The 26,548-nt window shown below is 40.9% G+C and overlaps 3 protein-coding genes across 11 annotated transcripts; 2 read left to right on the forward strand and 1 right to left on the reverse strand.

Annotated features, from left to right (window-relative positions):
* Positions 1-3,794: 3,794 nt before the first annotated feature.
* Positions 3,795-4,962, forward strand: LOC104375470 (small EDRK-rich factor 1; the record flags this gene model as incomplete). The annotated part of the gene is made up of 2 exons (XM_009981830.2): positions 3,795-3,904; positions 4,456-4,962. Coding segments are annotated over 2 exons (183 nt in total), but the record flags the coding sequence as incomplete, so codon positions are not given.
* A 983-nt stretch (positions 4,963-5,945) lies between these two features.
* LOC104382512 (survival of motor neuron protein) lies at positions 5,946-11,042 on the forward strand. Of its 4 annotated transcripts, none has more exons than XM_086629249.1 (9): positions 5,946-5,984; positions 6,076-6,147; positions 6,235-6,360; positions 6,650-6,850; positions 7,246-7,389; positions 8,402-8,473; positions 9,008-9,118; positions 10,012-10,097; positions 10,802-11,042. In XM_086629249.1, the coding sequence occupies exons 1-8, from the start codon at positions 5,946-5,948 to the stop codon at positions 10,066-10,068; spliced, it is 822 nt and encodes a 273-aa protein (XP_086485375.1). In that variant the 3' UTR covers positions 10,069-10,097; positions 10,802-11,042. The 4 variants fall into 4 exon arrangements, with proteins under 4 accessions (XP_086485375.1, XP_086485376.1, XP_086485372.1 ...); XM_086629250.1 differs by having other exon boundaries at positions 6,650-6,823; XM_086629246.1 differs by lacking the exons at positions 10,012-10,097; positions 10,802-11,042 and having other exon boundaries at positions 9,008-9,359.
* Positions 11,043-15,552: 4,510 nt separating this feature from the next.
* On the reverse strand, positions 15,553-26,246 carry GTF2H2 (general transcription factor IIH subunit 2). 6 transcript variants are annotated; one of them, XM_086630092.1, is made up of 15 exons: positions 26,146-26,246; positions 25,987-26,064; positions 25,253-25,289; positions 24,564-24,650; positions 23,707-23,757; positions 23,210-23,264; positions 22,295-22,400; positions 21,189-21,279; positions 20,939-21,023; positions 20,284-20,391; positions 19,040-19,103; positions 18,420-18,523; positions 16,597-16,699; positions 16,251-16,290; positions 15,553-15,822 (listed from the first exon to the last, which is right to left on the reverse strand). In XM_086630092.1, the coding sequence occupies exons 1-15, from the start codon at positions 26,199-26,201 to the stop codon at positions 15,703-15,705; spliced, it is 1,185 nt and encodes a 394-aa protein (XP_086486218.1). In that variant the 5' UTR covers positions 26,202-26,246; the 3' UTR covers positions 15,553-15,702. The 6 variants fall into 6 exon arrangements, with proteins under 6 accessions (XP_086486218.1, XP_009988774.1, XP_086486219.1 ...); XM_009990472.2 differs by having other exon boundaries at positions 20,936-21,023; XM_086630093.1 differs by lacking the exon at positions 23,707-23,757 and having other exon boundaries at positions 20,936-21,023.
* Positions 26,247-26,548: the final 302 nt, after the last annotated feature.

Here is a 26,548-nt window from a genome sequence, read left to right on the forward strand (position 1 = left end):
TTGACTGAGTCCTAAACTGCTTTCATATACCTGAAGTTACAGGCACCTGAAGATTGGAGAGATCTCTGGGACTGAAAGACGGTGTAGGTAGTCTCAAGACTGGACAGAGACTGAAAAGAGGCACAACAGAAATTATAGGGAGATGGAGCTTTTGTTTTTGAGCATAGAAAAATGTGATCATGTTTGCTCAACAGCACAAGTGATTACTCCTAGTGTATCTGGAACACTGAGTCCGAAAGCAGCAGGGCAAGAAGAAATACCAAACAAATGAACCAGCTCTGGCAGGTTAGAGCAGACTAGAGGTGCCACAAGGAGGTGGATAGTAAGGAAGGATAGTCAGCTAATGTGGAAGAGTTTGTAATTGTGATGACTGTGGCCATTGCCTGGAAGACCCTGAATATTTAGATGGAGAGTTTTATCTGCTCTGAGCAGCAGTTGTGTTGTGCTGGTTATGATGTCATGCTCTCAGGAATGTTGTCCGATCAAAAAAATTTCATGCCTCAGCAGTTCAGAGGGTTGGTAATCCTGGGGAAAGCTGTCTGTCCCCTGAAGAGGTGTTCCCTGTACTGGCAACAGTGGTGTGCTTTTGTGTCTTTGTGTACATATGATGTTACTCCTCTCACTTTTGTTGAAAGTGAGGTTAAGCACCTGCTAAGGCCATGCTTAAGTGCTGCGCTTGATTTCAAATAAAAAAAAAAGCAAAGTAGGTAGGACAACTATGACTGTGCCCTCACTTGCCAAGTTAAGGGAACACCTACACAGAGAAACTTGTAAAATGAGTAAGACAGAAAAATACATGTTGGTTTACCTTGAATTCTAAAAAGCAAGCACAACTCTAAAAAGTTCACAGCAAGCTTCAAGAAAGCTGTGAACAGAAACCCATAGTAGTGCATGGAAAAAGAACCTTCCTGAATGGTTGTTTGCTAATTCCTTCAATAGCACGAAAATACTCTCACATGTGAACACTGTTAGGGTTATCCACCCTGTGTGGGGACATATGCACGCACTTGTTTTGGGAAAGTAGTAAGTAATTTTATAGAATCATAGAATGGTTAGGGTTGGAAGGGACCTCAAAGCATCTAGTTCCAATCCCCCTGCCATGGGCAGGGAAACCCTCCACTACACCAGGTTGCCCAAAGCCTCATCAAGCCTGGTCTTGAAAACCTCCAGGGTTGGGGCATCCACAACTTCTCTGGGCAACCTGTTCCACTGCCTCACCACCCTCTGAGTGAAAAATTTCTTTCTTATATCTGATCTAAATCTGCCCTCTTTTAGTTTAAATCCATTTCCCCTTGTCCTATCACTACACACCCTTGTAAAAAGCCGCTCTCCAGCTTTCCTGTAGGCCCCCTTTAGGTACTGGAAAGCTGCTATAAGATCACCCCGGAGCCTTCTCTTCTCCAGGCTGAACAGCCCCAACTCTCTCAGGCTGTCTTCATAGGAGAGGTGCTCTAGCCCTTGGATCATCTTCGTGGCCCTCCTCTGGACCCGCTCCAGCAGCTCCGTGTCCTTCTTGTGCTGGGGACTCCAGAGCTGAACGCAGTATTCCAGGTGGGGTCTCACGAGAGCAGAGCAGAGGGGCAGAATCACCTCCCTTGACCTGCTGGTCGCATGGATTCTTTTGATGCATCCCAGGATACGGTTGGCTTTCTGGGCTGCCAGTGCACATTGCCGGCTCATGTTGAGCTTCTCATCCACCAGCACTCCCAAGTCCTTTTCCTCAGGGCTGCTCTCAATCCATTCTCCACCCAGCCTGTACTTGTGCATGGGACCCACATGGAGGACCTTGCACTTGGCCTTGTTGAACTTCATGTGGTTCTCACAGGCCCATCTCTCCAGCCTGTCAAGGTTCCTCTGGATAGCATCCCTTCCCTCCAGCATGTCCACAACACCACACAGCTTGATGTCATCTGCAAACTTGCTGAGGGTGCACTCAATCCCACTGTCCATGTCTCCAACAAAGATGTTAAAAAGCACTGGCCCCAGTATTGACCCCTAAGTAACACCACTCGTCACTGGCCTCCACTTGGACATTGAACCGTTGACCACAACTCTTTGAGTGCGAACATCCAGCCAATTCCTTATCCACCGAGTGGTCCATCCATCAAAGCCATGTCTTTCCAGTTTAGAGACAAGCTTGTCGTGTGAGACAGTATCAAATGCTTTGAATAAGTCCAGGTAGACGATGTCAGTTGCTCTTCCCCTATCCATCAATGCTGTAACCTCATCATAGAAGGCCACCAAGTTAGTTGGGCAGGATTTGCCCTTAGTGAAGCCATGTTGGCTGTCACCAATCACCTCCTTATTTTCTATGTGCCTTAGCATAGTCGCCAGGAGGATCTGCTCCATGATCTTGCTGGGCACACAGGTGAGACTGACTGGCCTGTAGTTCCCTGGGTGGTCTTTTTTCCCCTTTTTAAAAATGGGGGCTATGTTTCCCCTTTTCCAATCATTGGGAACTTCACCAGACTGCCACGATTTCTGAAACATGCTGGTTAGTGGCTTAGCAACTTCATCTGCCAGCTCCCTCAGGACCCGTGGATGCACCTCATCAGGTCCCGTAGACTTGTGCACCTTCAGGTTCTTTAGGTGGTCTTGAACCTGATCTTCTCCTACAGTGCACGGTTCTTCACTCTCCCAGTCCCTGCCTTTGCCTTCTGTAGCTTGGGCTGTGCAGCTGAACAAGGTGTCTTGATGAGGAACTGGAGTTTCGGTTGAGCGTTAACTTCAGCTTTGTCAGCCCTGCTTCTTTTGCAAGGTGCTCTGTGGTAGATGGTGGGTAAACAAAATCTTGGGCTTGAGCTCCATAGCTGCTGTAGCTTCACCCAGCATACATGTCAGCTGCCTTGAAGCAAAAATAACTTTAACTTACATACAGCTGCTTGTGTACTGTGTGGTCTTCTCTGCTTTCATTGGTTCCAGAGTAAGGCAACTTTATCATTTGATAGTGCTAGCTGAGCTTTTAGGGTATGTGTGCCCAATTATGCATTGTAAATCCTGTGCTAAGTAGTTCTGGGGACTTTATCCAGTAAAAAGGAAAGCCAAAGTTCCCATGTATATTGACTATACTGGTCATCTTCTAAGTGGCATCTGCGAAAGTGTATTCTTCGTACAAACACATATGGGGCCCCTCACTGTTATCAGTGAGAATGAGTGAGACCTGAAAAGTTCGTGCTGCTTGACCATGGGATGCGATAGAATCTCAGTGACTTTGTATGGCAGCACTACAGACTAAAAGCAAGTGGATGTTTCTGGATTCCAAATACTTAGAGCCATTTGCTTTTTGATACCTTGGGACATCAAAAATCTAGAGGGCTTTGGGAAGAGGTTGAGGAATTTTTATAAACTCTCAGGCCGCCTTTATTTTAATGCTGTTCTTTCAGTCTAAAATCAATTTCTAAGCTACATTGAATGCTGGAACCTGAGATGGAGAGGATGGCTCCTCTTTGGATGAGCTACTGTCATAATTTTGTCTGGGCTGTTGATTGGAGGGTCTGCCTTCAGTCTTTTGTTGGAAACTGCATTGTGTTTCTGGAAGGAGTGTTGGAATGGATTTTGGTGATCTATTGGACTTGGCCTGTAGAGACGTAAATGTGAGAACTAACAGGCTTCAGTGCCTCCCATTATGCACTGGAGGGAGAGACTGGGGTGGAAGATAATGACAACTACAGCAGATACTGCCATACCAACTCTACAAATTGAGTCAAACCTTACCACCTTTATAACAGACTACTGCACATGCAAACTGTGTGTAAAAAGTGGTAGCACCTGTATAAATTGTGTATTATCTTACAGGTGGGAACCAGCGTGAACTTGCCCGCCAGAAGAACTTGAAGAAGACTCAGGAGATCCACAAAGGGAAAAGGAAAGAGGATAGCTTGTCTGCTTCACAGAGAAAACAGAGGTGAGATGTAATATGATTGAGTGAAATGATTGGGCAACATAGGAGGGGAAAATGGGTCAGAAAGAATCCAGTGTCTCAGCTGAAACAGCAGCATTTAAGTACTTTGCCCTGATTCACGGCCCGTTCACATGCCAGAGCATAAACTGTGCTTGTAGGTTTTACTGTGTCTGCTGCTAAACAGATTTATCTTTGGTAAGACCTGTAAAGCTTTTGTTTCTTTTGAAAAGGTTTTTGCCTGGTACAAACAGGGAAACATTGTGTTAATACTTTACTGACGATGTTTGATCCACTGCATTGTCCTTTACTTTTAAAACTAAATGAATTATGTAAGGTCTACTAATCAAGTAACTTGTCTGCCTCATGGAGTACTGTATGGAAAAAATGGGATAATAGAAACAGTGTGCTCATGGCTAACTGAGGTTTTTCTACTAATCTTTTTCCCTTCTTGAAATGGGGGTTGCTAAAGGGCAAAAACAAGCTGGAGGAGACTCTACTTAGAAAAACAAAAACAGTAAGCCAGTATCTGAAATCCAACTTTTTTTTTTTCACAGAGACTCTGAAATTATGCAGCAAAAACAAAAAGCGGCTAATGAAAGGAAGTCTCAGCAGGCAGGAGCAAAATGAGCTGCCTGTATGGAGAAGATGGAGTGCGACAATGAAGCAAAAGGCCGTAGAAGATCATTCGTTAAAGTGTCCAGCCATTAAATGATTTAATGTCTGTCTTGCAGAGTTGTTCAACTAGCAAATAGTTTAGAATATTTTCTGGTAGCATAGGCTTACTTGTCTGGACTGCTATTTCAAAACTGACTACACTTTTCTGCATGCATATGAATAAACGTACCAAGCAATAGCTTTACTTCAGCTTTTGCTGAATTTGTTGGTTTCACTTAATGGTTCCAGTGACAATGAATTTCTGCATCCACAGTTAGACGAGATTTTCTTGTCTTAATTCTTGAAGTGCAGCTTCATTCAGAATGGAACACACTTGAATAACGGTACAGAGGTCTGAACTGTAAATCTTGTCTTATTTTTACAATAAAATGTTGCATGAAATACTGTCTAATCTGAAGTGGTTATGCTTGATGATCAGTTGATTTCTAAGAAGTTACCAAGAACACAAAGAATAGACAGAATTGTGGAGAAATGTGACATAAATAAGTCAGTATAATACAAGTATAAATCAAATTAATAAGAAATGCATATGTAAGCAATATAATACACAGAGGTAAGTCTGCACTACAGAAAGATGCCCGTCTAGCTGCAGGCTTCGTCGGTGCATGTAACTGGCTGTGAATCTGCTACTGATGCCAACTTTAGAGAAGCTGGAGGCTTGGAGTTAATGAGTTGCAGTTGTAAAGAGATCTCTAAATCGCTGCTTAAATGAGCCTGAAGAATAAAACTTAGTATGAGAGACAGCATTTGCTTTACAGACATGCGTGAGCATGTGGAGTACTGACTGAGGTGAAACTGGTGAGCTTTGAAGCCTCTGCTTGTGTGAGCCCTCGTAGATCAAAGTGCACTTATTGCTAACAGGCCTCTGGCACCGCTGGGGGAGTGTCCGAAGGAAAAGGTCGCTGTTTCTGGCAATGTAATACCTGTGAAACGAAGCAGGCGTTGGTTGGTTGGTTGGGTTTTTTTTCCCCCTTGCTCTTAGTGGGCCCGGTCTTGGCTCCTGCTCTCAGCTTTGCCAGGCTTTTCAAGGCGAGTTTCACGGGCGTGAGGCCGGGGCCCTCGCGCTAGGCACAGCCGAACTTCCCCCGGGAGAGGCCGGCGCGCCGCGACAGCTGGGGGCCGTTATCACGGAAATCGAGCGCTCGGCCGCCTCCCGCGCGGTGTCCCCGACACGGTGCTGTCGAATACGGTGACCAGCACCGGGGAGGGGACGAGCCCTACGGGCGAGCTGCTCCGTGGCGATAAGCCGAAGGAAGACCGAAACCCGGACCGCCGCGGGGAGCGCACGCTCCCGCCAGCGCGGGGCGGGCCCGCGGCGCGCCGGAAGTGACGATGCGCCGGCGGCGGGCGGCAGGGGAAGGCGATGGCGATGGCGGACCGGGTGCTGTTCCGGCGCGGCACCGGGCAGGTGGGCGCCGGGCGGCGGCGGGGCGGGGGCGGGGCGGGGCGGCGGGAGCCGGTCTGTAGGGCGGAGGTAAAGCGGTCTGTGGCCTCCGCAGAGCGACGACTCGGACGTGTGGGACGACACGGCCCTCATCAAGGCGTACGACAAGGCGGTGGCCTCCTTCAAGGTAAGGGGGGCGGCCCGGGCGCCGCTGGACCCGGGGCTGAGGCCGCGGGAGTGCCTTTCGTTGTTTTCCTCCTTTCTTTTCCCGCAGAACGCTTTAAAGAACGGAGAGTGTTCGGAGCCTTCGGACAAACAGGAGCAGCGCATGGGGATGAAGAGGAAGAACAATAAGAAGAACAGGCACAGAAAGAAGAGCAACACTGCGCCTTTGAAACAGGTCGCCTCGCCTGCCCGCTAGTGATGCTCGTACTGCGTGTGGTGCTTCTCTGTGGCACTCGAAAGCAGCTTTTTCATCACCGTGAGAGTGATGTTCTGGGGTGGGGGATGGTCACGTTATAAACTTTATTTGCAGGTCACTCTGAGTGATTTCACTAAATACGAAGGAAAAACTTTCTGAGTGGGAGTCGTCTTTCTTGGGGTTGGGACTAAAAGTAGTTTAGAAGAAGGCATCTTTCTTTCTGACCATTGATGTAGGTCTTTACTTTCCTCTCTTGCTTCTGTTGCAGTGGAAAGTTGGTGACAGCTGTAATGCCGTTTGGTCTGAGGATGGCAATGTGTACCTGGCGACTATCGCCTCCATCAATCAGAAGAGGGGCACATGTGTTGTCACGTACACAGGATATGGAAATCGGGAGGAGCAGAACCTGTCTGATCTACTTCCGCCAGCCAGCGATGAAACAGTAAGTGGGATGGGCAGTTCTGGGGAGGTGAGGGGTGCTTTTTCGTTCTTCTGAAAGGGAAAAAGAAAGAGGGAGAATCAGCTTTTTCAGTATTTCGGGTACCACTGCGGTGTTCAGAGTGTGAATCAGTACTCGATTCCGTTGTGAACGGACACAAGCTGATGGAGGGAACGAAAACGTCCTCTTCTTGAACTCAGCGTGGAAGAAGGGGAGAGGGCAACAAGAAATTACTGAATGAAAGATAACATAGCTAAAATGGTGAGCAGGTAAGATTATGAGGCTATAAGATCTTTCCTGAGTAGGACTGGGAGGGCTAGAGAGAGGGAAGGATGTGGATGGGGCTTTCCAAGTTTTTTCACACTAAAATTGCTTGCTATAAACTCCTGGTTAGTGCATATTGTAAAAATGTCTTGATCTTCTAGAATGAAAATGAGACTCCATATTCAACAGATGAAAGTGAAAAATCGTCCCAGTCACCTCGAAACAAAACCAACTGCACGAAAGCAAGATTCTCCCCTCAAAACCTACATTTTCCCATACCACCAGCAGCCCCAGGCCTGGGAAGGGTAAGCTCAGCCTTATCTGAAATAATTCGTATACTGCTGTTAAGCTTGGTATCTAAATTCTGAGACAATAGAGTGATGTGTATCATTGTCTAGAAACCAAATATCAGCGTTTTGAGAATGGACATACAGATACTCATGTTAGAACCTCTTGGTATGCCTTTTTATAATAATCTGGCCACAGTGTAGCCCTTTTGCAGTGCTGCTGTCTAGTGAGGAAAGCCTTCTTCCTAGCTAGCACTTGCTTTGCAATTGCCATGTAACTTAAAAGAGGGATGTTTTTCTTTTGACTGTGAGAGTGCTGTTAATGGTAGCACTGTTGATGTTTCAAAATTGCACTTTTTCTAGCCAATTGATGTGTTTTGCTACACAGGATGTTGAAGGCAGAAAAAGTGATGTCCAGAAGTCGTAGAAGCTCTCAGCTGTAGCTTCTCTACTGAATTATGAGGGCTGGGCTATTGATACGCTCTTCAGTTTTCCTGTTGTGTAGGAATCTAAATAATAGTGCAGTTGAATGCAGTCTTATGTTTTCTAAATATTAGTGTTTGTGCAAGATTTTTTTATAAAGTTTTCTTTATCCTTTTGCTTTCATGTAAATAAGTTTGTATCTAAGCTCGTTTTAAAGACACTCACAAGTGTAACGGAATTTAGTTGACGTGTGCTCCCCGCCACACAGGAGCAGAGAAATTACCTCTTTGCCTGTGGGCAATATTAGGTACGTTTCTTCACGTGAGAGTGCAACCACTGACTTCTATTTAGCAAAAAACCACACTTATTTAACTGCTTGTACCAACTAGAACCCTTGGGGACATGTGTAATCTAAGTTTTACTCTTCCAGTCGTGGAACGCTCCACAGAAATAGCTACTGTGTATTTTATTGCATTTTCATTAAATTCCTGGGATGTGTTGTCTTTAGTTTAAGGTTTGTGAATTGCTTCAAATAGTTCTCTTAAATAAAATCCTGAATGCCTGATATTTCTTTTTAATTTGCACTATTTGATTTTTTTCTGTGTAGCCTGGATCAAAATTCAGGGCACCTCCATCGTTTTTATCGTGCTGGCCCCCACCCTTCCCAGCAGGACCACCGGTAAGTGGTAGGAGAATGAGGAAGAAGGTGTCAGAGATGAGTATTGGCAATATCGAGTTTTTTACCTGAATGTGCTCACCACCTGTGTTTTTAGAACACGTTTCTGTGTTAGAGTGTGTATTTTCCAGGTATTTGATAACAGGTTCACTTGCAAATATTACAAGAATCTAATGCACAAGACCTGGTCTGTGCTCATTTTCATGACAGTGAAGCTGTTGGTAAGAGTATCAAGAGAAAAATTATTTGAAGAAACTACACCTTACATTTGACTAACAGTATTTCACTGATGCAGATAAATACTTACTGCCAATAAAACTTTTTGTGTACAGTCAAACTATGAGAATCCTGTTTCTCCCAGGTTTTGGAAATTACACGTTTTCAGACAATACCATCTTACTTGACTCCTTTTCAGAGAATGTATTGAGGTTATGTTCCTATTTTTTCAGTTTTATATTTTGATCTTTTAGAATTGGTTGCCATCTAAACTGAGATATAACCTATAGAAACACAGACATTTCCTTTGTGATTTCTTAGTTGATTCCTCCTCCACCACCTATGAGGCCAGACTCTCCTGATGATGATGAAGCACTGGGAAGCATGTTGATAGCTTGGTACATGAGTGGTTATCACACTGGGTATTACTTGGTACGTGCCACTTTTGTCTTCAAATGTCTTTATAATTTCGCTTTTGTGTTGCTGCTGCTCTTTTCAGCAAGAAGTTAAGGGAGGGCTGCTTTTCGATCTCTTATTCTAATTTACGACAGCTAAATTTAAGGGTATTTTGTATTGTATTCTTTTCGTTGAGTAGGAGTCACTTGAGCCAGCATATATGTATAGTCAATGTTGGTTTAGTTCTTTGTTGCACTGGAGGCGTCCCATTAGGTACTTTTATACCCAGTGTTTTATAGCCATTGTGAAACAGCCAGTTGTGTCTTTGTGGACAGGTGGAGTAAATCTGAATATGTTTATTTTTCAGTAGTCTTCTATGTGTTTTCTTTGAGTATGAGTGGTAGTATCGCATTTAGTATCAGATTTGGCATTTTCGCAGCGTCTGTTCATCAGTGATTGTGACGGTCCAGTGGGAGCTGTCAGTGTAGTTGTAAAAATTGTGTGATGTGGAGTATTGATTTCTGTTTTCCTTGGTACACTTAAGAAGAAGGACAATTACATGAGGAATTAAACTCTGCACTAGAGAAGTCAGGAAGGGAGGATTTGGTGCCATAGGATATCTTTGAAAGACTAGTTTTGGAATCTCTTCCTTTAGAGTATATATAATTGCGAATTGCTTTAATTTACTTTTAACTGAACAAGAAATACGTATTTGAAATTATTCTGCAGAGCCACTGATTGTAAAGAAGACATGTAGTTTGGCTTTTGTCCTTTTTTAACTGCCCATTCTGACTTCCCCAAAAAGTTAAAAGCTATTCTTGATTTGTAAAGGACTAAAAAAAATTGTCCAAAAGTGGTTTTTGTTCTGCGACTAAAGCTTTTATTTCCATGTTAGTAAAACCAAGATTTTACTAAATTGTATCCTGTAGGGTTTAAAACAAAGTCGAATGGAAGGAGCACTGGAGAGAGAAATGCATGCAAAATAACTGAGTACCCATCATTGTTTTGAAGGATTGTAAGTATTGTCATTTTGTGGTAAATGAAGATACAGTGTTGCTCGACAAACTTGTTTGAAACCACGGTTCATTTTACAAGCTCTCAACAAGTTTTGAATTCTGTGCAAAAACTGTGAGCTTCGGGACTTCCATCCACTCATATCGATCTCTTCAAAGACTACTTCTGCCAGTATTAATCCCTTCTTTGCTTATTAGCCATGGAATAATATTTTCTTGGCTAGAACAAAGGGAAGTATTTTATTGCTCTGAGTGGTTTAATGACAGCATCTCCATGCATCTGGATTAACTGTGCAGCTTACTTGAGCTACTGAAACTTATCTGTTTATGGGCTATTTTGAGAATAAAAGGTTATTAAATGAAATGCAGTTTTTGCTTCTATGTACCCATCTTCAGAAGCAACTGCTCCCTTATACAGACAGATAGCAGGATGTGTAGCTAAACTTTGTTTGCAGGACAATATCAACATTTCAGTTTGATATTGTTGAGCAATTCTGTTCTCATTATTTCAGTGCCCATGCTTCTATTTGGAATCTGTTGTTTAGAATTCTCCAGTATATTTTTCAGTTCCATGTAGAACAAACCTGCAATCTTCCGAGGACTTGTTTTTCTGATTTTCTGTGACAACATGTAATTTCTGTACAGCTGAGTAATTTGTTTAAAAACAACAAGTTCTTGTATACTAATTTTTGCTTCTTTTTTAAAGCCAGGTACAAATCTTTCCCACTGAGAAGTGTGTATCACTTATGCACTGATGATTGATGGTGAAGATCAGAATTTTATCAAGACAATTAATCTTAACGTTTTCTTAACATTGAGCTGCCCCTGATAACAAGTAAACAAATAACCTGAGACTAGTAATTATATGTGCATTGAAATGAGCTATTTCTTGAAGACCTCTAGTCAAATGTATTTAGAAACCACTGCAGGAATAAAATATTTTTTACTTCCCTGAAACAATTTTAAGTCTTTTTACCACGTGATAGGTCTAAATCTTTTAACCCCACGATACGTTTCATTTCTCTCTCATTTTAACACCTTCCCCCTGAAATTGCTAGTTTTAGGTACATTGTAAAAACTCCGTCCAACATCCAGATATTGAGGGTATAGTTCACTGAATGTTGTTGGTTTGTACTGCTTGTTTACATATTGAAGTAGAGCTGGGTAATCGTTACCATAGCGTACACAAAATCCGTTATTGAGGAGCCCTGGCTGAAAACTAAGCTTCCTCCTGGAATAAGGCAGCTAAAACAGAAGTCGTGATCTGCCCATTGACCTGTTAGAGAAGCTATGCACATGATCGGGAGTCAGTTGCCAATTATGCTCCCTCTTTTCTTCCTCCTAGCAGCCTGTGAGCAGGGAGAAGGGAAAATAACTCACTCCAGGAAAAGAAAGAGGAGAGTCCTGCTTCTTCCTCCATGCTAACTTACGGAGGTTGATAAAGTTACAGCACTGAAAGGTAAAAGTGCTGCCCTACAGCTCCTCTTTTTTGTTGAGGTGGTAAACTCAAGGTAGAAGCTGTAGGGCAGAAGCAATGGGAAGACAACTCAGAGATGCTACATGCCTGTTAAAGGAGAAATTAAAACTGCTACTTAGTATTAACAGGTTCTAATGGAATATATAGTACCTACAGTTTTGAAGTGCACCTCACCCAGTCTGGAGCCATTTTCAAGCTTCATTCTGCTCATCAACAATTTCTTCACATACAGAGATTTTTGAAGCCATCAGGTATTGCATCATCATCAATACATTGCAGTTCTCACATCCACTCACTGACAGTTGTCCAAATTTGAAAAAAGTAGTTCTGTGATGAAGCCAGACAAACGTGCAATGAAACTGGGTTGATCTGCTTAATCCCTCTGTTCTTCTGACAATTTGCTAAGGTTTTTGTAGCTGAACTTCACTATCTCACATCTTAACATCTTTGACTTCCCTTCTCTTGACTGCTGCTTCCTGTCGTCCTTATGCCACTGCCCTTCCCTCCCAACTCATCCTTCATTGAAGTCGTCTGCTGCTTGCAGCCTGAGAATACACCTGGCAGGATCTCATAAACGCACCTGCACTGCATTTCTGAAATGCAACTGGGTAATGACAGGATACTATTAATGAGAAGAAACGGCTCTCCACAGTAGCAGCTGTAAAGAAAGAAAGGGAGCACTGATACTCTCCCTCTTTCACTGACTATCTCGTTAAGATATCTGAGATGGTGCTTTCCAAGCAGTACTTGCAGTCCTCTCATTTTAATTAGCTAATGGGTTTAGCTTCCAGATTTTTTAGGCATATTTGAGGCACAGGGGTTTTAATCATGAAAGATCTTGCATATACTTTGCATATTATTTTTTTTTCTGATGAAATTAAGTTCCCCAAACAAAAAAGAAGTCATACAAGAAGAGCAGGCAGGATAGAGTTCAACGACTGACTTCAGGCATGCAGAAGTGCTTAGTTCAGCATACTCACCTACGATCTTCCTAATAAGCAATAAATAGGTATAGGTGCCACAAGGAGTTAATTCATCCATCTGCTTTAGAAGTATGTCACTGCTCATCAATGGACTACTTAGGTGCTACCTGGGCAAGCAGCTTGGATGCACATATTTAAATAAACTTATATAAAACAAATTCCACCTACAGTGCATAGCGTTAATTACATATGCAATTATATACAGCTTTTGGGTTGTTGGGTTTTTTTAGGAGAAATAGGGTGGAAATGAGGATCAAGGCCTAATTTGCCTATCTTCCATTCACAGATACCACCTCCTTGGGGTGTATTGATGATAAAGGAAGATTGAAATAGATTATCAGATTACCATCACTCCAACAAATCCACTGTAGGTTTCAATGTACCCTTTTATTTCCTCACCTTATTTATTTGAAGGAATTCACGCCTATAAAATCCCCAAAACATTATTCCTAAGCGTTAATTCCAAGTAAAATTCTGGAAGCAGTGTTTCAGTTATTACGAAGCACATACTCAGGATTTTTCACAACAGAAAGACAATGAAACAAAGGAAAAGTTTTTTGTGCCATCAGCATTGTTCATGCAACATGGTGACTATCTGAGAGAACAATCAGCTGACTTTTGCTCAATGAAAAGCCCATAGGAGATCCCTAGAAAGTATGTAGAACGATATATATAGAATAATTAGAAGGTATGGGGTAGGTAGCAGGCTTAGAATGTTCGATTATCAGAAATAAAGATCTGCTGAAATCAATTGTCTGAATATAGCAACCTTGATGACAAAAATGGGAGGTGTGTGGGGTGTGGGTTTTGCTTTCCAGCATCATTGCTGAGGAAAAACAGCAATGTCAAATCAACTGCCTGAATAAGACAGATATGCACATAAGGTCTGAGAATAGGACAACCATCCTTGAAGCTGTCGAGTGATTAGTTAAGAAACTCTCCATCAAGAGTTGGCTATCCTTGAATGAGGAACATCCCAGAAAACATAGAACCTTTGTTACCATGTTTTGGATTGTCAGCATGTGCAGCGGTAACTAGGGGAAGGTAATTCCGGCAGGGGGAGATTGCAAAGTCTCACTCATGGACCACTTTCCCTAAATGTACCCCAGGCTCCAAAGAAAGGGGCTGAGGCAATGGACTGGGCATGCAAACTAATTTACATCCCAGGCAAGAGAAAATTAAGCAATTGTCTAAGAGAATAACACTGAATACATAAATATGCTAATGCACACTGTATAAATGCTCTCCGAGTTTCGGAAGGGGTGTGCTGTCCTGGGACAGGCACCCATCTCCGCACAAAAATGTAATAAATGCTTCGATTCGGTGTGTATATTGGTGTTCTGCACACCGGGTGAATGAACCTCCGATTTGGGACAACAGCCCAACGGACACAGTGCTTGCCGTGGGAGTTTGGGCAACTGCACTGCTTGTCGCTGGAGTCTGAGTAGAGCACCTGCATCTGAACGGAGCACCAGCAGCAGGCGGAGTGGAGCAACCACGGCAAGCACCAGGCTCCAAGGAGCCGTACCAGGCACGGGGGTCTGAGTAATCTCAGGGTCTGTTGTGAAGGTCAGAGCAGCTGCAGCGTCTGTCGCGAGCCTGAGGCAGCAGCTCTGGTTAATGCTGATAACAAACTGGGTGATCTTTTTTAATTAGTTGATCAACTCTAATTATATACATAATTAGACATACATTCAGGAGTCCTGGCAACAGGGTCATGAGGATCATGCTGGTTTGAACACCCCAAGGATATTCAAAATTCTTAAGAATTTTTGTAAATGGTCTGGAGGAGAACCCCATGTATTGGCTCCTCAAGGAGAAAAATGCAACTGGTGTATCAGTAACAACGCTCTCCAGAAGGCTCCTGAAGTACGGAAATGAAGCTGGCAACTCTGCTCCGCTCCACACACCACCCGCCATCACTGAATACCAATACAAAATTGGTCTCACCACCCACAATTTCCTCATGCCAGAAGCCAGCACCCCACAGCACAGCACAGCAATACTCTTAACCCACAAAATGATATCCTTAATCCTAAACCAGCACCTAAAGACAGTAACCCATGCATACACACTGGCAAACAGCATGTAGGGCAAGTAAGGTGCTACATAACACAACTCTGAAAACAACTCTAAAAGCAAAAAAAACCCCACCAACATTCCAACTAGTGACGTCCAAGAAAACATAATGAACGCTTACAGCAAATTTGTTCTAACACACTCTGGGTCAAATCTGTCATTATGTCAACCCTTTGTGCCCCATGCTGGGTGTCAAAAAGGACTGTGGTGCTTTAACCCCAGTTGGCAACTAAACACCATGCAGCCGCTCGCTCACCTTCCCCTGCCTTGAGGGATGGAGAAAAGAATCAAAGGGGAAAAGGGTTGAAATAAGAACAATTTAATAACTGAAATAAAGTAAAACAATGATAAAAATAACTAAAAAGATAGAACATACAAATGAGTGATGCCCAGTGCAATTGCTCACCACCCACTGGCCAATGCCCAGCCCATGTCCAGCTAGCGATCCTGAAGAAGAGAAGTTCCAAAACTGTAATCTCAGAAGACAGAGAGCCCCATCTTCCCAGTCGACCCTTATCTATACACTGAGCATGACGTTGCATGGTATGGAATATTCCATTGGCTGATTTGGGCCTAAGCCCATATCCTAAAGCAGTGATTGTGGGTCTGTTGCTCCGGCTGTGCTCCCTCCCAACTTGTTGCATGCCTGCACACTGGCAAAGCATGGGAAGTTGAAAAGTCCTTGATGTCTTGGCAATAGCTAAAAACATCAGTATATTATCAACATTGTTCTCACACCAAATCCTGTACTAAATTCAAAACACAGCGTTATTCTACCTACTAAGAAGAAAATTAACTCTATCCCAGACAAAACCAGGACACAGTAACAAAATCATTATTAATACATCAAAATGTTAAAACATTAATACATTAATACTTCAATACATTAATATATCAATATGTTAATACATCAGGTAAAAATTAAGTTTGCTCCCAAGCCAGTGTTCATTCTTCCATGATCATCTAGGTCCTTCTTGTTTTGAGGTGCTTCAGTGAAAGCTACGGCTGAATAAACAAAATAGATTTATGCAAGAATGACATAGATTCAACAATTTCTAAGAAAAGATGTCATATAGATATAGGAGCAGGATGCTCATGAACACAGCCGGGACAGCAGTGCAGAGAATCATGAACAAACAAATCGCATTCCACGCAAAAGGCATTCTGACACACTTTACATATGTAAACCTGGGTGGAAAAGACAGAAAAACAAGTCAAATTAGAAAAAAATTACCACCATCATAGCACTACACTAGGGCAACAGTTATGTCATTAAGACAGTGTAAATAGACTAGATATATTGCTCGTGTCACAGAAACCCAAGTGAATCAAAGTTTCTAAGAGCAAGTATGTTCAAAGGGCTGAGGTCAGGTCACTGTAGATGCTTCCAAATGGCTAAGAGCAGAAGCTTATTTATGCAACTCTCTAGGAAATCCCTTCTCACACTTTCACAGACTTTGCAGTCTAAAAGACGTCACTCCATAACAGAGAACTCTAGTTAACCATGAGGTAAACTTCCACAAATATTTTTCTAGTCTTTGGAAGACTACACTAAAGGATTACCTCTACTTCTGACACCCCTCAATGCAAATTCCAATGTAGTTCAACATACTCACATTTTGATCTTTCATTTCTCCCTGGCAGCCTTGACAATACCTGAAAGCAAAATTGTGTATTTTAACTTAAAAAATTAAGATTTTTTAAGATTAAGATCATATGAGGTGTCTTTAAAACACCATTTTACACATAGTAGCAATTTATGGCAATTACTTCAGCTATTCAACTGAACACACAGGATAACTGTTAACAGGAACTGCAAATATTTCTTATTGCCACAGGTGCCCAAAAACACCCAAACATTCAACACTGTCTCCAGCAGCAAAGAAGCTGCTGCTAGCTTTTCTTACTTTCACGAAAAAAAAGTCACAACTACAGTCATTCTCACAGATATGATTTACATACCGTTCCCCCTGATACTCTTCCAGAGGAACTTCCTGAAAGGCATCCAAAGGAAACAAGTGATGGTAAGACCGAGCCAGGTGAGGTGCAGACACTAATGTAAGACCTGCAAATAAAGCGACATCGAAATTATTACAACAGAGGATTTACTGAAAAACCTTTTCTGTATTAAAAAACAAAATGGATGAAACAGTTTTTAATTACTCAGTGGTTCAGAGCTTTTAAGAATTAAGTCTTCTGATTAAATCTAAATGCACAACCCCTATTTGGCAACAATGGTTCTGCTGTTTCACATCACCAATTAAAACGGTGCCCAACTACAAAGCTCTACTGCAGCCTGCTATGATACTGCTGAAGCCATGCCACAGCCCTGTTTCAGGCAACTTGAGGTCTGCTGGTTTGGGCTGGGATAGAGTTTCTTCACAGTAGCTTGTGGGGGACTATGTTTTGGATTTATGCTGGAAACACTGTTGACAACACAGGGATGCCTTAGTTACTGCTGAGCAGTGCTTACACAGTGTCAGGGCCTTTTCTGCACCTCACACTGCCCTGTCAGCTGGGAGTGCACAAGGAGCTGGGTGGTGACACAGCTGGGACAGCTGACCCCAACTAACCAAAAGGATGTTTCACACCATAAGATGTCATGCTCTGCAATAAAAGCTGGGGGAAGGCAGTGGAGGGGTGAGGACATTTGAAGTTATGGCATCTGTCTTCTCAAGTAACTGTTACACGTGATGGAGCCCTGCTTTTCTGGAGATAGCTGCTGTTGGGAAGCAGTGAAAGAATTCCTTACTTTGCTTTGCTTGTACGCACAGCTTTTGCTTTATCTATCAAATTGTCTTCATCTCAAGCCATGAGTTTTCTCACTTTTACCCTTGCCATTCTCTTCCGGGGGGGGGGGGAAGTGAGTGAGTGGCTGTGCGAGGCTTAGTTGCCAGCTAGGGTTAAACCATGACGACAGGCTAGTGTTAGCTGGGGCACGGGCTGGCACATACTTCTTCATCACTCACTCATATGCAGTGTAAAATTCTGAGCTCTTGTTCTGCTGACAGCTGCATCTGTGGAGAAATCTGTTGCTGATACAAAGGATTTCTCCAGTTACACTATTACCTTGGTGAAACGAAACTCATGCAGACATGAAAACCTTGACATGAAACTAGGACAAAGTGACGCAAAACTAGAGTTATTTCATCCTCTTGCCAAATACACGCCATCTTGCTAATACTTATCATATTTTAGTCATATGCCAGTAGAAGCTAAAAGGAAGACAGCTGTTGCTCACACAATATTCGTACTATAAAAAAATGCTGATCTTCCCTCCCACTCTCATGGAGGAGGCACCACTGGTTGCACAGGCCATTAACATTTGCAAGACTGCAGGGCTTCCGGTTACAACTCTATAGCCTTTCACGTGTCACTGTGCAGCCTGCCTTTGGGTTCAACTTTGAAACCTTTCATCCACATTCTCCTAGAGGTGAGGGGATACTTCTGTCCTTTCACTCCAAAGCACTCTTTATTTTCATGGCCTTGCACTGAGGAGTCTGAAACACTGGTGTGCCTGTTAAATCAGGATTCTTAAGGAAATTATTACTTCCTTTGCTTCAGGGCTTTTAGTTTATAAAATTATACTAGGGAATGTGATACAGCTTTACTGTTACAGCTATGGTCCTGAAAGTCCCCTGTATGAAGCTGACAACCCAGGACACAGGAATGCAGGCTTCTTAAAGCAAAGCTGGCTTTTAATTTCCAAGTGTAGTTGAATTTTTCTACCCCTTAACTCTCTTACCACTAACTCGTAATTTATCTCACCTTTTCTTGCTACTCACCACAGATTTTGCATTCCACAGGAAGTTCACAGTATTTGGCTCTGCACTGAGGACAGAAATATCCACCCAGGGTAAGACCTGGCTCACTGTTGTTTTCCAATTGCCTACGGTACAAAGAGACGATTTAATACCAAAGAGGTAACACCATAATACTACCTGACTACAAATACTACATAGTTCTCACAGCAAATAGTTTAAAAAGTTTCAGTAGCTTCCATGCAACAGTTCCACACCTATGGAAGTGTCAGAAGTGTGACATATCAGTAACCACATTTTCGCACAGAAACAGAACAAAGATCAAATTTTCCCATATAGAAGAGTCAATATATCTTTAAAAAATAAAGTTACGAAAGATAACAGTACAACATAACTAAAAGCTATTTACTATATTCCAAAAATTTTAAATATAAATTTAAAAAAGCATATTTAACAGAGGTAACTATGGCCACATACTGGAAGTGCAAATGAAAATAACATTTCTACTAAGAAGTCACAAGACATTGCTTACTATTTTTTTCATGTTATTCTGCAATATTTTCACTGAAAAGCAGATTTTCTAAATATTACTAATTATCATCGAATTCTAATCAGCTCTTTGAATTCTAATCAATTCTACTTACGCCATGCTAAAGGATGGCTTTGCATCTTGATCAGACAGAGACGCAATAGTATGCTGAGGAAAACCTGAAGAGAAAAACATCACATATTACCAATTTTAAACACACAAGTAATCTTTCAGTTTCCTACTTAAATAAAGAAGTTCAAAGATTATTCTAAACAGTAAAGCCCATCTCTTTTTTTGTTTGTTTCTTATTACAGGAGAAGTAATACACTCTTACTAGGTATCAAATTCGTCCTAAAGGTCTCTACCTACATCCCTCATTGTATTCCCCCCAACTGAAAACAATCTTTTCACAGACTTTGTTATTAACTGAAGCTCACTGGAACCCCATTTTTGAATAACAGCTAAAAACAAAATGAAGCGCAACCACAGGAAAGCAGAAAGTGCACTGCAAGAATGTTTACTTGAATGATGGTTTCTAATTAGGGGGAAAATATTTTTATATGCAGACAACAAGCATATATCCACCTCCCAAGTGCAGTATATGACAGACGAGACTATAGTGCTTTATGGAGGCTGTAACAGATATCATTCTTTCTATCACTTAATTTTTAAAGCTCACGTCAAGCAGGCAGTTAATTTTTCTGCCTGCTGCTCAGGCTTTACCTATAACAAGTAAATCTCTTAGATATTTAAACCAATGCAAACTCTTATCTGTGAAAACAGGTGAATGAAAGTGAGAAATCAATTCTCTAATTCGTGGCATTAAGAGTTCTTATTCTGGTTTAAATCCAAAGTTAAATTTATTGAGAAATACACTAGGAGAAGAAAAGTTACGTCACCCATTTGTTGAAAGAACACCACAAAGGTGCTCCTAACAAACAGGTACTACATGGCCAAAAAGATAGCTTTTATAGTCAACTAAACTTATAACAGGTGCCTTCTGCAGGGGAAAAAAAAAAAAACAAAGGAAGAAATAAAATACAGTTTTTCATCCTTCATTTTTAAGTATTATCTTTACACCAATTACTGTACAAGCAAAATCATTTAATCTTAATGTTTCCAGCTGCAGTTGAGTAATTTGTCTTATTTAATTCTTAAAATGTATTTAAAAGCTGACTACTTTGCAAGAACAACATTAAGAAAATGGATATCTATTTACCAAAATAAAAAACCAACAACTGTGCAGTGTTTATATTATGCTTCTAACCGTTTGTATGGCTTTAACACAGAAGATTCAGACAAAGAAAAAGACACAAGGTTCACAAATCTTGTTTTAGGACTTTAACAACTATATCCTACCCATTCGGATAAGGGAGCACTCAGAACTTGAACTGGCAGGTGGAGGACTAACATGATGCATCAGCAGCTCCTTGTAATGACTTTCATCTAAGATAACATGGTATGTTCCTGTCAAGATGAAAGAAATGCTTTACTCTCAGATTATGGTAAGAAATACAAACACATTCTCCAAATGACAGAAAATAACTTAAGTTAACTTAGCCAACTCTGTTCCTAAAAAAAAAAGTAGTTAACGCTACTGAAAATAACAAGTTTTAAAACTAGTAACACCAGAAAGTTTAATTACATATGAAGGCCCATAGCTTTTTCTCCAACATTACACTGCAGTAATGACACTGTAAGAGTTACCACTGTAGTAACTGATATTAACATGTTATATTAATTAAATTTCACATCATATAGCTTTAAATGTGGAGCACTAGGTTTTAAAATGTTATGTATTCCTTCTCTCTAGAGATGCAGCTATCAGCTGATAATCTCACTAAATACTGAGTATTTTGTAGATCTGGGAAACCCTTAAATTTTCAGACAGCACAACAGGATATTTATCCTTAAATATCAAAATGCATTAATGATTATATGACAAATTAGTTACTTAATTTTGATTTTAAACTTGTATTAGTAGTATAACTACAGAACTTCAGATACATACCACCAGTTTCTCGGGCAAGTACTGTACAAACTCGAACTTCAGCACTTAGGCCGATGACAGATACTCTGATCTTAACTGCTTTTAAACACTTCACATGGAAAAAGAAAGCATACTCAAATTCATATGCAGAATACAAAACAGCAAAAAAGTTCAAAGTGTTAAAAGAAAATTCATTGGCAATGACGCCATAACTGTCTGTTTTTAGTCTAATAGCTCAGATGTCCAATGTAGTAGTCAAACTTCACTTCTGTACCTTAATTAGATCATAGATGTTGGCTGGATCACATGTCGTCAGACTGCTGAAGACTACCAAAACCTCTCTGCTTGTATGTCCTGGCATGTGCCTAAAGAAAGTATATAGTTGATTTACTTCTGTACACTAAGCTACTTGTATGCTAAAGTTTCCAAGGACTTTAATGCACTAAAGTCAGAAGATGACATAAGAAGTTCCATACAAATTATAAAATAATGTGGTAAGATCCTTCTCTGAGCACCAGAATTCCACCTTTCAAAAGTCAAACCTTTCCAGTATCTCAAGTACAGTATTTGATTGTGTAGTTGTTATTTGATTATTTGCTCTAATGCTTAAGTTATCCCTGTACCTTATCTGTACTCTCACAGGTAAAATTCACCTTCAAATTAGCAACACTGCAGTAAGACTTCTTGAAATAAAAATCTCTAATCAGTTTAAGGGTGTAAATCTACTACTTTTAATTACTGTCTTTTAGTTCTTAATAGAAAACTCTCTTCCAACTAATGATTCAAATAATTTTTTACAACATTGTCTACTAGCTTTGTTCTGTTAGTGTTTCTAGCTATAACTACTTGTTTAAAGCTGTCTTTCACAAATGTTTTCCATCTCAATACCTCACATAACAAAATACTTTGAGTTTATCCTGCCCAATAATCTACCTTTCTAAAGTATGCTCAAACTCCCATCAGATTATTGTGATTCAATGCTGTTTATTTTTCTGTTCTCTTATCATTATTAATCCTTAACTGCCTTCTCTCATACTTTAGCCCTCTAGTAAAAAATCATTGCAAAGTCTTTCATCGCTATATTCATACACAACGAAAAATGACCTACTTAATTTTAAAATAGTTGCTTTTTATAAGCACACCTCTAAATAGAAGCATATTGTGTTAGAAAATTAACTTTTGCACTACTAGCATTATTTGAATTCTTAACAGTTTGTACTGTAAGAGGAGATAAAGCTGCCTTTTAAAGACACAGATCAGCATGATGCAAGATGCTACTTGCAAAAAAATATTGTCTCTGCCCCTCCAAAAATTCACAATCAGCATTACACTGATTATATAAAACTAAGAAAACAAAAAAACCTCGATGTATATACTAACTTTAAAGTCTGCATAGCCAAATTTAGGGAATTATATAGAGATGGCTCTCCACTGCAGTTCATATCCACTGCTTTCTTCAGAGCAGTCATGTGCTTTTTTGAGTTCCCTGTAAGAAAAAAAAAAACAAGTTAAAAGAATTAAAATATTTAAACTATATATTTAATGAAGTGTACTTGTAAACCAACAGTTTTCAAACTGTGACTCGTAACTCGTGTTCCTCCTTAGAAATTGACCTCTTGATCAGAATGTAGAAAAAAATAAAACAATGTATTAACAGGAAGACATTTACAGGCACTCAATTGTTAGAAACTTTAAGAAGTCAAAAATAGTAAAATCACTGTTGGATATCATTAAGCACTTAACATGACTGTGAAGTGTCTCACAAAGTGTTTCAGTAGAAACAGAGTTTAGTTTTCTCTGTTGTCTCTGAAGCACTGTTCAAGGATTGATTGATCCTCAAATTCCTCAACACAGTTGCTCCAGTTTTACAGGTGCATAAGGAGAAAAAATTAAGACTTCATCTCTGAAGCCACATGGATTGCTAGTGACAGAAGGCAAGAATCAAAACAACCTTGCTTCTTAACATCTGGTCAGATCCCACAGAGCACACATGTCATAAAATACAAAATTAACCAATCCAGTGAGAAATTAACTACAGGGGAAACAAAACGTATTTTAGTTGCAATCTGGGTAAGACCTGATCACAAACAAGTGTGTAATGACAATTCTAAATCAAAACCAATTGAAATAAAGACTCTGGTTTCAGAGAACTTGCAATAACTTCTCTTTTAAACTAAAAATATTATGTTATCTGGACTTTCAACAGTGTCATCCAGGGAGATTACACCAACCCAAGTTAATAAGACAGATATTCAATTTGAAAAAAAAAAAAACCATGACAAACTACCTCCATACCTGAAAGTTCTGTCATTTTTTCAGCTCTTTTACTCTTGGTTACAATTAAGCCGATCTGGAGAAGGGAAAAAAAAAAAAAAAAGGCAAAACTTTTGTTAGCAAGTTTAAAAATAAGTTGATTTACATTTTTGCTATGTTTTGCCTAATACTTCTTTAAGGATCAGATTTACTTAACTATACAAATTTTCTTGTACCAAAAAGAGCACAACACTAACTGTGCCTCCTGTACTTTTGCCACAAAGTACAAAAATAAATCTTCTAAAATTCTAAATGCCTGAAAAAAAAAATCAAGTCTTCTGTGTTAAAATTTATGTTTAGGAAAAAGGGAATAAATGAGTTCTTTCATTAATTCAGGTACAAACAAGAATTTCACCAGACTGATGAAGAAGGTACGGGAAGGAACACATAAATTCAAAACAGTTTACTAGATAGTGTTAAAACTAAACCTAACTTTTAAAATAGTTTTCATTACTTGTTTCTTGTATGGTTGTACATACCTGACTAATAGGATTTTGGTCAAAGTACTCTTCAACAAAATATTCCAATAACTACAAAGAAAAGTTAAGACTGTTAAAAACTAAATAGTTTTATTCCACATGCATTAAGTAGGTAGTACTTGCAAAACATCCATTATAATTAAAAAAAAAAAAGTTGGGTAAAAAGGGCAATGAGCCCTTCCCTTTCATTCTCATTTCACCCTAGTCCTTCCATCATTCACCCTCCTCCTGTGTTACTAATGCACTGTAAATTTCAAAAACTAGCCACATCTTATTTTATTCACTTCAGCTATTAAAGTTCTAGATTACTGTTGGTTCAAACGGAGCTTTCAGATACACCAAAAAGCACTTATCTGTACAAAATGATCAAAACCTAGCACGTCAATGCTTAGTGTTATTAGAAAAGATCATGTATTACAAAATGTACAGTTCAAGTCCTCCACAGTTTGAAGCAGCAATCCAATTTAACTCCCATCTAGCATCCATTCAAATCAGAAGTCATTAAAACACAACTGTAAGAAAAAAAAAATCCAGACGTGTAATGAAAGCATGTTTGTTCTTCTTCCATCTCTTATTATGGGCAACACTTCAGCTTAATTTCCACCTACTTTTCACAATGTGTCTTTCTGCAATATGTCCTTGCAAAGTATTTTTCCTGTATAGAAGCACTCGTGCAAGGCAAACTAATGTCACACACGTTTTACAAGATTACAGACTAGCAACAGCAACAAGCGAAAAAAGAGTAGGGATAAGAAGAGAGATGAGGCTATGCAAGGAAGCCAGTCACAGGAAACTGCCATGCATTTACAGAGAAACTGCAGATTAATAAGAGAAAACTTCACAGAGTACAGAAGTACCTTCAAAGTGCAAGTAAGCCGGTTTGGTTTTAAATCTTGGTCCTCCATAGTTCTTGATCCATCAACAACCACATAAAGGTGACGCATCTGCATTATCACCACAAATGAGAATCACTCAAAGAACAGATATGTAAATGAACTGTTCATTATTCCATTTAATTAAAAAAAGCAACTACTTCCTCTCTCAAACAGGGAAAAATTCAGTATACTGAGCTATGCAATCAACAGCAACTGAAAAAGTTTCCACTTTTCTTTCAATATGAAAAAAAGACTATCTTGAAAAACGCACACTGTTTGCTTCCTCTCACAATAAGCTACGAAATATGCATAGTTTGCACCTTCATCTCTCAATCTGAAGAGCTCAGCATTGTACAATGCTGGTTTTTACAACTCATTTAAATTATGCCCATTTTTCACATGAAGAAAAATCGACATTTCAAGTGTGTGTGATCTGACTGCTGATGCAAAACACACCCAGATACACTGAAAATGCCAAACCTCCACCTCTGAACACTAGTGCTTCACATCCCACTTTGCCAACGAACAAACAATGTTTAAAAAAACCCAAAAAGTTGGGTGGAAAACACAAGCTTGGGTCTCAAGTACATTAAGTCAGCAAAAGTGTATCTCAGATTGGGAATACCACCTCTATTCAAGTAGTTTTGGCCTCAGGACAGACATTAACATACCATTCCAAGTCGAACCTGTCCATGGTGTTCATAGAGTCTAAAAAGCCACAAAAGGGTTTAAGTAAGATGCAAATGAATGAATGGTTCCTAAAACAAAAGCCCAGAACAAATCCAATACTAGACTTCTAGCAATATGAAGCAATAACAAACCACAGACACTTTTTACACTGAAAAAAAAAAAAAAAAATTACAAACAGATTTCATGCCTCTCAGAAAACCAACAAAAACTATGTCTTGCTACCAGATTTAAAGGACCTTTAAGATTTGATCCCGATTTGTGTATTTTAACATGATCTGAAGTAAAACAAATCTAGACTTTACCTAGCAATTCTTCTGACAATTTCAAACACAAATCTGGTGTCACGATATCAAAACTCAGGCTTAAAACACGATTTGTGTATTAAAAAAAAGTTGAATGATTTTCTCTAAGCAGTGCTCTGCGCTGTATTTCACCAGGTCAAGACCTCACCTCTTTAGCTAGCACGCATCCAGGGTACCCCTAACCTGTACACATACAATCTTGAGATAAAGGAGAGAAATAAATTTTAGTTTATTTCCTGGCACAATTAGTAAGTAGCAGGCAAGAAACACGAGGCTCTGAAGGGGCAAGGACACAAAAATATATTGCAGACCTGCTGGTACGCTTACTCTATCCAGAGGACTCGGTCTCAGAACGATTAAGTCCTTATAACCGACCAAACCAGTATGATCAGCAAGGTCGTGACAACATATACCTTTTCCTCTTTGCCTTGAAAAGAATGTCCTCGATGGTCGCTTTCAGTGACCCGGATTCATCTTCTTTAAGAATTTCCCTACGCAAAACAGACGGTTGTTGAGCAGAAGGGAGATTTTTCTCGTCTTTCACCAACAAGGTGAGAAAAGGGAGAGCCTACCATGTCCTCTCGTAGCCTCCTTCCCAGCGCTTGGTCCGTTCGGGCTCGTCATCCATCTCGGCGGCTTCGCTGTGCCCCTGCGGATGGCAGCGACGGCCGCGCTCCCGGACGCACCGCAAGCTGCCGACCCCGGCCGGGCAGGCGCGGCTCCCGACGGAGGGGAAGCCCCGTTACGGCGACTGGGAGAGCTGAACGGAACCAGACGCGACCACCAGGCCCGACCATCCCCCGCGCCCCGACCGGGAAGCGCCGCGCGCCCGCTCCGCTCCGCTCCGCCCCGCCCGGGTGCGCTGCCAACCCCTCCCGGCTGCCGCCCGAGCCGCGGAGCGATCGTTCCGGGGAGGAGAGACGGCACCGCCTGGCAGCCGGGGGCTCGTCGTCCCCTCGCAGGAGGCAGCGGGGT

This window comes from Tauraco erythrolophus, chromosome Z (genome assembly GCF_009769465.1).
Source record: "Tauraco erythrolophus isolate bTauEry1 chromosome Z, bTauEry1.pri, whole genome shotgun sequence".
Lineage (NCBI taxonomy): Eukaryota > Metazoa > Chordata > Aves > Musophagiformes > Musophagidae > Tauraco > Tauraco erythrolophus.

Coding starts and splice junctions, on each gene's coding strand:
- LOC104382512 (XM_086629246.1), top strand. CDS start 5,946: ATGGCGGACCGGGTGCTGTTCCGGCGCGGCACCGGGCAG. Junction 6,361..6,649: donor ACACTGCGCCTTTGAAACAG/GTCGCCTCGCCT, acceptor CTTCTGTTGCAG/TGGAAAGTTGGTGACAGCTG. Junction 7,390..8,401: donor CAGCCCCAGGCCTGGGAAGG/GTAAGCTCAGCC, acceptor TTTTCTGTGTAG/CCTGGATCAAAATTCAGGGC.
- GTF2H2 (XM_009990472.2), bottom strand. CDS start 26,201: ATGGATGACGAGCCCGAACGGACCAAGCGCTGGGAAGGAGGCTACGAG. Junction 25,290..25,986: donor TTCAAGGCAAAGAGGAAAAG/GTATATGTTGTC, acceptor GTGGCTTTTTAG/ACTCTATGAACACCATGGAC. Junction 16,700..18,419: donor TGTGGAATGCAAAATCTGTG/GTGAGTAGCAAG, acceptor CTTTATTTGCAG/GTCTTACATTAGTGTCTGCA.